Raw genomic sequence first — 11,465 nt, forward strand, 5'->3', positions numbered from 1 at the left:
AAACATATGAGTTGATAGCATAGAAAGAACTCAGTTAAAGACTAAAAAATTAGGCCCCAATTCGTTTGACATACAGTCTCTGACCCCAAGAACAGGATATGCCATTGTACCCCAGGATTAAGATCACTCCCGATTGTCTCCCATTAAATGGTGATCGCTGATCCCTAAATGCACTGTGAGGCGTCCCACAAACCAGGTGGTGCCATCTGGATCCGGAGTCTTGGCACGCTTCGCACTCGCAGCTCATCGCACATCCTTGTGACACAACTCGAAAATAGTCCGTATCACCACCGGATAAACAACACGGAGAGCAGCGTTTCATTTTGTAAAGCGAACTGCGCCAATGTGGTGGCAGCCAGAAGCCCAAAGAGGCAGCCAGGCATCCGAGAAAGAGACCGCAGATCGCACCATGTGTTGCCTTCCTCCGCCAATTGCGATGGCCGGCGGAGCAGGGCACGCCCACCGGAGGTGCCAGAAATAGCCGGAATCTGGAGAGCAGAGTGCCGAGGAGCTGAGTGCTCAAAAAGGAGGCCTCTCCCAGCATTTCTTGCATATGTGCTCTATGTGCGCCGCGAATCGGACGTCTTAGTTTGGTTACTCAAGAGTTTACGTGGTTTTCGAGTTTGAAAATTCTGTGATTGAATTTGAATATCTAACCATTATATACCGAATATATAGAAAGTGATACTTGTGATAGTTTAAAAAAGAAAATTGTGTGAAAATGCCCCGCAAGAAGCGCGCCTCCAGCCCCTTGGATCTCTACGATGATGACTTTGATGAGGATGCTAGTTCACATAGTAAGTTTATTGGTATTATTTAAGAAAAATATCACAAAAATTTTGGTTATTATCCACGTTTCTCTAAATCTATTGAAAGTTAAATCTTTGAAGATTTTTTTCTTGAAGTTAAATAAATTCCTTCCATCCAAATCCAGGCTCCCAGCCGCCGGTGCAACGAAATGCGGCAAATGCCCGGGAACGAATGCGGATGCGGGTTTTGTCCAGCGCCTATGGACGTCTGAAGACCAAGCTGCCCAACATTCCGCCGGACACGAAACTCTCCAAGTTGGACACCCTGCGTCTGGCCACGCTGTACATCAAGCAGCTAATCACCGCTGTGGAAACTGGCACCAATGGCAGCCACCACTCCCATCACAGCCACTCACAAAACCATAGCCAGAGTCATGGGCACAGTCACAGCCTGAACCACAGCCACTCGAGTACAGCCAGCTCCGATGGCCTGGACACGAGTCACATGGCTGGAGAGGGTGCCTCTGGAGCAGGCAATTTCCATTTCCATGGCAGCGGGCACGGCATGGTAAGTGTCATTGCAATTGCGATCCCTGTCCCCAATAAGTGATGTCACTGGCACCACTTAACGAGGCATTGCATCCGCAGGTTAAGTTAGGCATCGGAGGCGCATTAATGAGCTTGCCGTCCGGCTGGCCGGCCACTCCAGGTGGATTGCGTCAGACGGATGACGGGTGTCGTCGTTGTCGTCGGGGGATACCCCAAAATGATATGCCCAAGTTAATCACAAGCTTTGAGGTTTTCAGTCAAATCGAAACAGGTCGAGATACCTAATTGAAATTTGAGTTTATCCAGCTATTAGATTATTAAGAATACCTGTTAGATCTTACTTTAAATTTTTAGTACATAAATCTTTAAGGCATCACTAATAGTTCACTGTTTTTTAACACTTTAAATCTTCAGTATTTGGCTCAAGTCAGATTCTTAAAAAATAGTAAAGGAGTAATTTCCGACCCTATAAATCATATATATTCTTGATCAGAATTAACAGCCAAATCGATTTAGCCGTGTTTGGATGAAAATCATTTTTTCAAATTTTTCAACATTTTATAAGGGGTTACATTGTTAAAATTGTTAAAATTTGACAAAAACGTAGATTTCTAAATTTTAAACCTCTGTATGCAGTTTTGTTAAACCTATAAAAACTAGCATAGAAACGCTTTCCGAATTGAAATTAATACACTTTTGGCTTAGTTATGATATTTAAAAAAACTTTGATTTACCCAAAATATATAAAAATATCTATTTAATTTACATATGTACGTAGAATAAAAATATTTTAGATTTTCTTCTATGTTTGCGAAGGCCAATGAACATATCTTCAATTCGTTTATAATTAGTTAGTAAATCCCAATCAGCGCTCAGTATTCCTTCGAGTTGGATTGGTCTTTTAAATTTTTTAATTAGGTAAAATTGGCAACATTTAAAATCTATTATCTACCATTACTCAATGTGCCTTGAAATCTAAAAATTAGTTACAGAATATCCAATATCCACAATATTTATGGTGCAACATCTGCTCAGCCGATTCGGCTGCGGCGACAAGTATTTCCACCTTTCTGAGACGGAGGTGGACTCCATTCCCATACCTAGACAAAGATCGGGCCCCCCACTAGCGACCGCTTGAAATCACATTTTGTGATTTCAGACTGCCTTGGCTTTCCTGTAATCGGATACTTTTGTGAATTTCAAAAATATTAAATATGAGTGACAGGCCCATGGAGCTAGGACAGGCGACCTGCAGATCGGGATGGGGATGGAGGAGGGGCATTGGTTAGTCTTTGCTTTTATTTTTAAAGATGCTCACTGGCTCGACTTTGATGCGACAAAGTGAATGACATGCCGGGGAAAGTGTCGCCTCGCGTTGGATAGTTTTTACCACTTCTGATAATTGTAATTAAATTTGTTGCTCGTCCAACCGTGTTTATTCATTCCAAACCGAAGAGTTTACACAAGATTCTTGGCGTAGAACTTATCCAAATAGAGGCGATTGTTTACCCGCCGCCGAATGCGTGAAAATTTCAGCAAATACGGTTCCGTCTTGTGCCCATATGGCGGCAAATCGTATCAGAATGGATGGCATGGGATGGCATTGGGTGGGAGAGTCCCACTCCCGACCCTATCTGCATCTCATCCCATCCTAGCACGCGCCCCGACATGATCCGTTCTGGTGGGAACCCATTTGTTCGCTATTTGCTTGCTATCCCTAGCAGCCCTATATTCCATTCCTCCTCCCGAGATATCCAGAGCCCGCATGAGTGTCTCTTGTCCGCAAGTGTTTGGCTGTTTATGTTTTTATAGATCCGTTAATGAGGCTGTTATTGTAGATCCAGGGAACAAGAGAAGGGACTGAGAGGGGGCACTAAAAACAATCAAAGTTGCGTAAACAAACAATGGCGCTGTCGGACGGACGGGTTGTCGTCATATTGTTCCATTTATAGCTCCGTGCGGTTTCCTCCACTGGCATGATTTATGAAAGCATCATCCACCCATCACATTCTTTCTTCTGATCTTGCAGAGTTGGCCTTTCGAGTTCCATCAGAGCAGTCGCAGCCTGGCCGCCTTCGGTGCGGCGACATCATCCAGCTCCTCCGGCCGCATGGACTGGCAGTCGCTGCATCATCCCATCCAAGCCTATCCGAAAACCACGCGGAGTGAGACCAACGTCCAAGCGGATCTCAGTTACCAGCTGCCGGAGTCCCATGGTCACTGGTATCCAGCGGAAATGCATCAAATGGAGCCCTCGCCCAGCTGTTCCTACGAGACGGGCGTGGGGCACCATCAGCGCGGGATAGCAATAGCCACCAGCCACGCCCACGGTCTATAATGACTCCGCATTTATTAATCGTAAATGTTGTGTTAGCTCCTAGTAATTGTATTAAAACGTGATCTATTTGTATGTATGTGCAACTTAACTTATCACTATAAGGCCAAAGATTGGTGTTACCTCATGATCTGTCAGTTTATTAGCAAATATATATGTATGTTTTGTAATTAAAATCTTCAGTTTGAATTTCTCTTTAGCTGGCGGCAAAAATATTGAGCTTGCATCCCTGGTTGCATTTGATATGTGCGATAACCCTGGCGAACAGCTGATTGCCGAACCACACACACAAAGACCTGCTAATAACAAAAATAAATATTATGCCAAGTCGGCTTTAGAGTTCTCTTTTGTGAAGAAAGGTTGTTAAATTTGTAAACGAAACTAATTTGAAATACTCAAATTTGTCAAAAATATTTGTTATTCTTTGCATTAAACATTTTAAAGAAGTATTTGGCACAAGAACACAACGAAAAAGGAGATTGGGTTTAATACTCTTAAACTATCCTTTTAAAATCGATATACTCTACTCACTGGAAGTGTATTTATTTTGTGTATTTAGTAACAAATGTAGTCCAGCAACAATACGCAAGTGAATAATAATTGTTTCAGCAAGCGATTAAATACACTCAAAGCAGATCATTACTTGTGTATGCAGGCGGTTAAAGTTCACGTACCCGAGGGCTGGCAACCGCGATTAGATTCCGATCTGGCACTGATCAGATCAGCAGCACCTACTCTACACATAATCTGGACTGGATTGGACGCTACTGTCCCCACTGTGTCGAGCACTTTATGATCGCCAGCGTGCCACTGTGAGTGTGGAAGTGCCTTCTCCGCAGCAATCAGTCAGTGCGCGATACTCACCCAAGACGGACGCTTTGGATTGTTGTTAATCCCAATCCCACACGGAGAAAACCAGTTCACTAAGTGCAACGTGCAAAATGCCAGCCAAAGAAGTTAATCCCGACCTGCAGAAGGAGCGCAACACGGCCACCTTCAATCCACGCGAGTTCTCCGTGCTATGGGCGGGTGGCGAGGACAGATTCCAGGAGAAGAAGACTCTGGGTAAGACAACGAAACCACTTGGAGTGCTGCAAGGCAAGCTCTACGGGTAAGGTACATTAACCGGTCGCTCAAAGCTTTATCTGTTGAGCTTGGCTTGGCGTTTCACAATCGCCAGTGCAAGAAATTAAAAATTGTGTCAGAAGCATGACTTGGCACTCGAGCTTGGGCCTTCAACAAAGATCTATCAGGTCAAAATTACAAGAAACCAGAAACCATATGAAGTAAATGATTTTTAATCTGTTTGTTCCGGTCCATATTCTGTTCAGATAGGAGTCTTTGACATTTAAATATATATGAGTATATCATTATAATCAAGATCAGGGTTTCTCAAGTATTCGCTTACAGTATTAACTAATATTTGCATAGTAAATATCATAAATATTCATTATACCAGCACATTAATAACAACTCATATTGTTTTTCTAAAATAAGAATATAATAGAATTTATCTAAAGATAATTAGTAAGTTTTCCCAAGTGTATCGACACTCGTTAACATTAGAGAGCCTCTCTTTTAGGGTCGTTTCTGATCTACTCTTACAACTAAGGCTTTCGATACGCCCCTTGTACGATTACAATATCGACTTCTTTGTTTTGATTCAGCTTTTCTTTGTCCATTCATTCAGTAGTCGCAGTCCATTCCCCGGTACGGTTCATTAATTATGTATTCCGCATAAACAAACTGCGACAAGTTAATCTGCACCTATTAGCCACCATGCTATGAGCCATTAATCTTTGAACTTCGCACGAATCTTAACCGATTCGGGTTGACGTGCACTTCGCTATGTTTGCCGCAGGTCCGCCTCAATCTATTTCCAGTGGCACTCCACTTGAAATTGGTTTAGCTGATAGGTTTATCTGGCCGATTTGACCGGTGGAACAGGGCATCATAAATGGACAATGCCCGGTACGCCAAGGGATAAGAGATGATTATGGTGACCACTCATGATTACGCAGCGGAATTCGAGCCTGATTAAACCTTTTAAAGCTATAAATCCTATATTAATCCCTTTGACATCAAAACATTAACTTTTTTCTGTTGAACAGAGAAAATGTTTCTGGAGGATCCTGCCCTCGAAGATGACCTCCCCGTTTCTTACTTGTCACACAAGGAGCTATACGAACACAGCCTGCGCAAAGCCTGCATTATTGGCGAAAAGATCCGTAAGCTGAGGGCTGACGGCGAGGATGGTGTGGATACCTACAAGTAAGGGAACGCATCAACTATCCACAGATCCTATAAACTAATTTTACTCTACTGACCAGTGCCCTCCTTGGCGGATCCCTGGGGGCAGCTATCTTGAAAGAGGGCAATCCCCTGACTTTGCACTACGTTATGTTTGTGCCCACCATTATGGGCCAGGGAACGATGGATCAGCAGGTGGAGTGGCTGAGTAAGGCCTGGGACTGTGAGATTATTGGTACCTATGCCCAGACAGAGCTGGGTCACGGAACCTTCCTGCGCGGCCTGGAAACCCGGGCTGACTACGATCCCAAGACTCAGGAGTTTGTGATCAACACACCATCCCTGAGTGCCTACAAGTGGTGGCCAGGAGGATGTGAGTTATCTTTATAAATAACAATTAAGCCCATTAACTTATGAACTTTTTTTATATTGCAGTGGGTCACACGGCCAACCATGCGGTGGTGGTGGCTCAGCTCTACACCAAGGGTGAGCACCGTGGCCTTGCCCCTTTCATTGTCCAGCTTAGGGACTCGGACACCCATAAGCCCATGCCTGGCATCGATATTGGAGATATTGGCACCAAGCTGGGTATGAAAGCTGTGAACAATGGCTACTTGGGCCTGAAGAATGTGCGTGTTCCGCTGAACAATATGCTGATGAAGAACCAGCAGGTCCTGCCCGATGGCACCTATGTGGCGCCTAAGAACAGCGTCCTCACCTATGGAACCATGGTAACGATATAATTCTTAGTTGACTCAGAGCAGGACGTTTACCCATCTTTTCTTTTTGTAGATGTTTGTTCGTTGTGCCCTGATCCGTGACACCGCCCAGAGTCTGGCCAAGGCATCTACCATTGCTACCAGGTACTCCGCTGTGCGTCGCCAGAGCCCCATTGATCCCAATCAACCGGAGCCCCAAATCATGGAGCACACCACACAGCAGCTCAAGTTGTTCCCGCAGATAGCCAAGGCCATTGTTTTCAAAACAACTGGCGATGGCATCTGGAACATGTACAACGTTATTTCTGGGGAGATCGAGCAAGGCAATTTGGACCGCTTGCCCGAAATGCACGCCCTCTCCTGCTGTCTGAAGGCCATCTGCAGTGCGGACGCCGCCGCTGGTGTGGAGATGTGTCGTCTTTCGTGTGGTGGCCATGGATTCATGGACTGCTCTAACTTCCCCACAATTTACGGTATGACCACCGCCGTGTGCACCTATGAGGGTGAGAACACTGTGATGCTTCTGCAGACGGCTCGTTATCTGGTAAAGGTGTATGGTCAGGCTCTGAACGGAGAGAAACTGGTGCCAACGGTGGCCTATATAAATGATGCTCTGAGCCAACAGAAGTTTGTCAACTTTGACGGCTCCTTGGAGTCTATTGTGAAAGCATTCCAGTTCGTTGCTGCCAAGTAAGAAAATTTTGGATTATCCTATAAAAGATTTGTACATTTAGTTTGCTCCTTTAGCAAAACCCGTATTGCCTATGAGCAGCTTGAATTGCGTCGCAAGCAGGGACACGGTACTGAGGTGGCAGCCAATCTGTGCGGAACCTTCCTGACAGCAGCAGCAGATGTGAGTCTATATAGCCCTATGATCGTTTTAATTATAAATACTTATATCTGCCATGCGATTATAGCTTCACGGACGCGCCTTCCTGGCCCAGACTGCCTATACGGAATTGCTGGAAGTTTCGCGACAGGTCTCTCCTGCCCTGGCCGATGTGCTGAAGGTGGTGCTGGAGCTGTACCTGGTGGATGCCTGTCTCAACCGTATTGGGGACTTCCTAAGGGTATGATTTCCCAGCTTTCCCAACCTCTGCCATTTTACTACTGCCTACTTTGGCATTTACAGTTCATCGAACTCACGGATCAAGATGTAACCAAGCTGGAGGTCCGCTTGGAGAGCTGCCTGAAACGATTGCGTCCGAACGCTGTCACCCTGGTTGACAGTTTCGATCTGCACGATCGCGTACTGGATTCTGCCCTAGGGGCCTACGATGGCAATGTTTACGAGCATATCTTCGAGTCGACCAAGAAGAATCCGTTGAACAAGGAACCAGTGAACGGATCATTCCACAAGTACTTGAAGCCTTTCATGAAGGCTCACCTGTAAACAATTCCAGCTGATTATTGCTCGTGAATTGTCCTCACTACTGTTACTATTGTAAATATAACTTGTATGTTTGTATTGTTTTCGTATTCCGCAACTGTTTTGCTTAGCAATAGGTCTGAAAGACAAACGAAATGATGGCTTGTACAGTTGAAACTAGGTTTTAAATATACAGAATTTCAATAAAAATTCAATATTTAGTGTGTTTGTGTTATTGATCTTAACTAAATCGCTTTATTAAAGTGGTTTCTTTCAGATGAAGGAGTTCCAAGATGGAGAGTGACTCTGTGATTGACTTCAAGCACTGACCTACGATGTCGAATTACCCTTTGAGGTGCGCTGGGCGTATAGACGCCTTAGCAACCGATTGCCAGCCAGGAATGTGAATACTGCGATGGGGATGAGCAAGCGCAGTGTCTGGAACATGTCCAGCTTCAGCCAGAACACGAAAAACAGCACCAGAATTCCACCGAAGCCCGCATGGAAGCCGAGTGTGCTGGGCGCCAGCGTCAGGTTAGACACATTGATGCCCAGCTTGCCCCAGAAAACGAAGAGCAGTACCAGCGGGGTGATGCACAGTCCGGTGAAGATGTCCGAGACAATGCGGGGCGGGCGCTTGTCGGGCACACGGAACTGATGCACAATTTCGGGCAGGGGACCCGAAGTGGTCTTGGGCTTGACTTCTGCAAGGGATTAGAAGATTACTGTCTGGTTTTTGAAATTTTATTATTCAACTTACCCTTATCCTCGTTGAATTTCAGTTGAACTTCGGCCACCAGCCACTCAAAGGAGTTGGACAGCGAGGCATCACCCACAGTCAGGTAGATGCTATAGGTGCCGCTCTGGTAGTTGAAGTTCTTGCCGTTGTTACCCACATCCATGTCGAACTTGTATGCCTTGCTGCTGTCCTGCTCGGCCACAAAGATTATCTCCTTGTCAGTCTTTTTGTTGTGCAGACGAACGAAAGCCTGGTGGACAGCCAGGGACTTGGCGGTGGACTCCTCGACGAGCACAGCCTTCAGCAGCAGCTTCTGGGTGCTGTCGGCGGAGAGGACCTCCTTCAGTTTGCCAGGATAGTTGACGGTCTGCTTGCGGGTGGCTGCACTGGCATCAGACTCGGCAATGCCCAGCTCAAGGGACTGAACCTTGACGCGTCCGAGCACCTTGAACTGCAGGGTCTGCGTGTACACACCGTCGGCACTGAGTTCCGCTTGGTAGGTTCCGCGAGCCGGCTTCAAGCTGGCCAGGTCGGCAACGTAGGTGGTCTTGTCGGACGATTTTGAAGCCACAGTCACTTTCTCAGCCAACACGGATTTGTCCTTGCGGATCACCTTGGCGGTGATGGACTTGGGAGCCGGCGATAAGGGCTTGCCCAGCAGATCGACCACAGCCACGTTCAGAGTAGGAGACTGGGACTCCAGCTGTCCGTTGCCAATGAGCTGAATGCACACGGGAGCAATCTTCTCGGCTCCACTGATGGTCTTCAGAGCCTCGATCAGCACATGAGCTCCCTTGGCGGTTTGGACGGATCGCCGGCTCAGGAAGTAGTTGGCAAACTTTACAGCCTGTTCGGCAGTAACTGGCGATGGCTTGTTAAAGCTCTTGGTCACGCCGAAGGCACCGTTGATAATCAGGGATGTGATGCTGAGACCGCCTTCAAACTGCAGCAGCTTGCCGTCCACTTCATCTGCCTGCACGATTGCATCCTCAACCCTATTGGCAATGAAGGAGGCACTACTTCCGAGCTGAGTGGCCACGTTGAAAGCATAGCCCAGTCCGGTAAGGGTATCGTCTTTCTTGAGCAGCTCCTGAAGCCGTTTCACTACCTTTGCTTGCGTGGCCTCATTGATCGCCACTCCGAGGATCTTGTGGGTCACCACTCTGTAGAAGATCTCCTGGCTGCTGCCCAGATCTGAGTTCAAAGATGCGTACACCTTGGAGAGTAGCGCTTCGTCCAGCTTGGTCGAGCATCCCAGGTTCTTGCTAGCACCAATATAATAATAGTCCTTCTCGAAGCTCTGGAATATGTTACAAGAGCATTAATACGTAAAAATGGGCGTGTCTGCGAAGTACCCACGTTCAGCTTGGACTCCGCATGCAGCGTTGCAATCTTCTTGCACAGCGGCTCCTTCTGTGTGGCATCGGTCAGCTGAATGTTAAGGCTGGAGAAGAAGATGGACTGGAGGTCGCTGGAACCGAAGCCATCAACGAAAACCTTTTGCAGGCGGGTGAGATCCTTGGGCCCCAGATGGCTGTCCACGGTGCGGGCGCTCCACGTCAGCCCGCAGGCGACCAGCACGCAGAGGAGCGTCAGACCTGGTAGGGGGAACAGAAAAAAGTGAGATTCTAAGTAGCCGGCAACTGCTGTTAACCACAAAAACCCGACAGCGACGCCGGGAGACCGCTGACCTTCATGCAGCCGGCGTTTTCTGCCGGTGGCTTTGGGGTCATGTTTACCGACCGAAGGGCTGCCCAATCTACCCACCTAGCTTTAACATTTTCCTATACTGGGGATCGCGCTTCCACACGCCACTTATTTTCTATTAGGAAATTTTTCAGACACGTCACATATAGAGCCGGTGTAGCTTGGAAAGTGTAGTGTGCCCGCCTGATTTTTTGCAGAAAAACCCAAAATGACTTCGGTCACACCCGCTTGGTGTGGTGTAGTTTTCATGAATATTCTCCTTTCTTCGGGTCTTCGGGATATATAATAAAGATTTGGGTGCCAAATACACAACAAATTCTTTTGTTATGCTCCTTGTAAAAAAAAAATCCCTAGGATCTAAAAAGGGACCTCTGACAGAGTGCAAGATGAAGCCGGTACAAACAGTGCTGCCAGACTAATAGAAAAAACAAGGCAATGAAACCGTTACGACTATCGTTTAATGTTAACGATAGCAAGCCGATGGAACATCGATTTCTTTATGTTTATCTAACTATAAAAATCAATAGGTGTTTTTAAAAAATCAAGCTGAGATTAAAGGGTATTCTAATTATAGTTATATGTTTGCAAAACAGTAAAGAAGTCATTTCTGACACCATCAGAATTAAAAGGAGTTAATCTAGCCATGTCCGGTCGAAATATAAATTTACTACAGTTTTTCGAAAATTCGAACTTATATAAGTTTTATATTCTTTTTTTATATTTTGAAAACCTGCAAAAAATTAGCATGAGAGTGCTATCCGCATTGAAATTAATCAATTTTTAGCTAAGCAATGATTTCAAATTGGCCAAAATTATAGACAAAAATGCATTAATTTCAATTTGGGAAGCGTTCTTATGTTGTTGTAACCCCTTTCCTTTTTTTCAAAAATGGGGAACTTCTGAAAAAAATGTTTTTCGCCCGAATACAGCTGAAAAGATTCCTATGTTGATGCTGATAAAGAATATATATAGTTTATAGGGTGGGAAATGACTCCTTCACTGCGTTTTAATCTTCTGACTGAAGCTATAATCTGCAAAAAGGTATAAA

At 45.7% G+C, this 11,465-nt stretch overlaps 3 protein-coding genes across 3 annotated transcripts; 2 read left to right on the forward strand and 1 right to left on the reverse strand.

Moving 5' to 3' along the window:
* The first annotated feature begins 77 nt into the window (after positions 1-77).
* Positions 78-3,809, forward strand: HLH54F (basic helix-loop-helix domain-containing transcription factor HLH54F). Its single transcript, XM_020961992.2, has 3 exons — positions 78-797; positions 935-1,317; positions 3,328-3,809. Exons 1-3 carry the CDS (start codon positions 722-724, stop codon positions 3,634-3,636), a joined length of 768 nt encoding a protein of 255 aa, XP_020817651.1. The 5' UTR covers positions 78-721; the 3' UTR covers positions 3,637-3,809.
* Positions 3,810-3,914: 105 nt separating this feature from the next.
* On the forward strand, positions 3,915-8,192 carry ACOX1 (acyl-CoA oxidase 1). The gene is made up of 8 exons (XM_020961568.2): positions 3,915-4,698; positions 5,745-5,904; positions 5,964-6,256; positions 6,319-6,614; positions 6,676-7,292; positions 7,350-7,455; positions 7,520-7,672; positions 7,735-8,192. The coding sequence occupies exons 1-8, from the start codon at positions 4,575-4,577 to the stop codon at positions 7,993-7,995; spliced, it is 2,010 nt and encodes a 669-aa protein (XP_020817227.2). The 5' UTR covers positions 3,915-4,574; the 3' UTR covers positions 7,996-8,192.
* OstDelta (oligosaccharide transferase delta subunit) lies at positions 8,189-10,633 on the reverse strand. Its single transcript, XM_020961569.2, has 4 exons — positions 10,478-10,633; positions 10,070-10,308; positions 8,732-10,010; positions 8,189-8,675 (listed from the first exon to the last, which is right to left on the reverse strand). Exons 1-4 carry the CDS (start codon positions 10,488-10,490, stop codon positions 8,302-8,304), a joined length of 1,905 nt encoding a protein of 634 aa, XP_020817228.2. The 5' UTR covers positions 10,491-10,633; the 3' UTR covers positions 8,189-8,301.
* Between the last annotated feature and the right edge of the window lie 832 nt (positions 10,634-11,465).

Source organism: Drosophila serrata, unplaced genomic scaffold (assembly GCF_035046125.1).
Source record: "Drosophila serrata isolate PLE 108 unplaced genomic scaffold, ASM3504612v1 contig_26, whole genome shotgun sequence".
Taxonomy (NCBI): Eukaryota; Metazoa; Arthropoda; class Insecta; order Diptera; family Drosophilidae; genus Drosophila; species Drosophila serrata.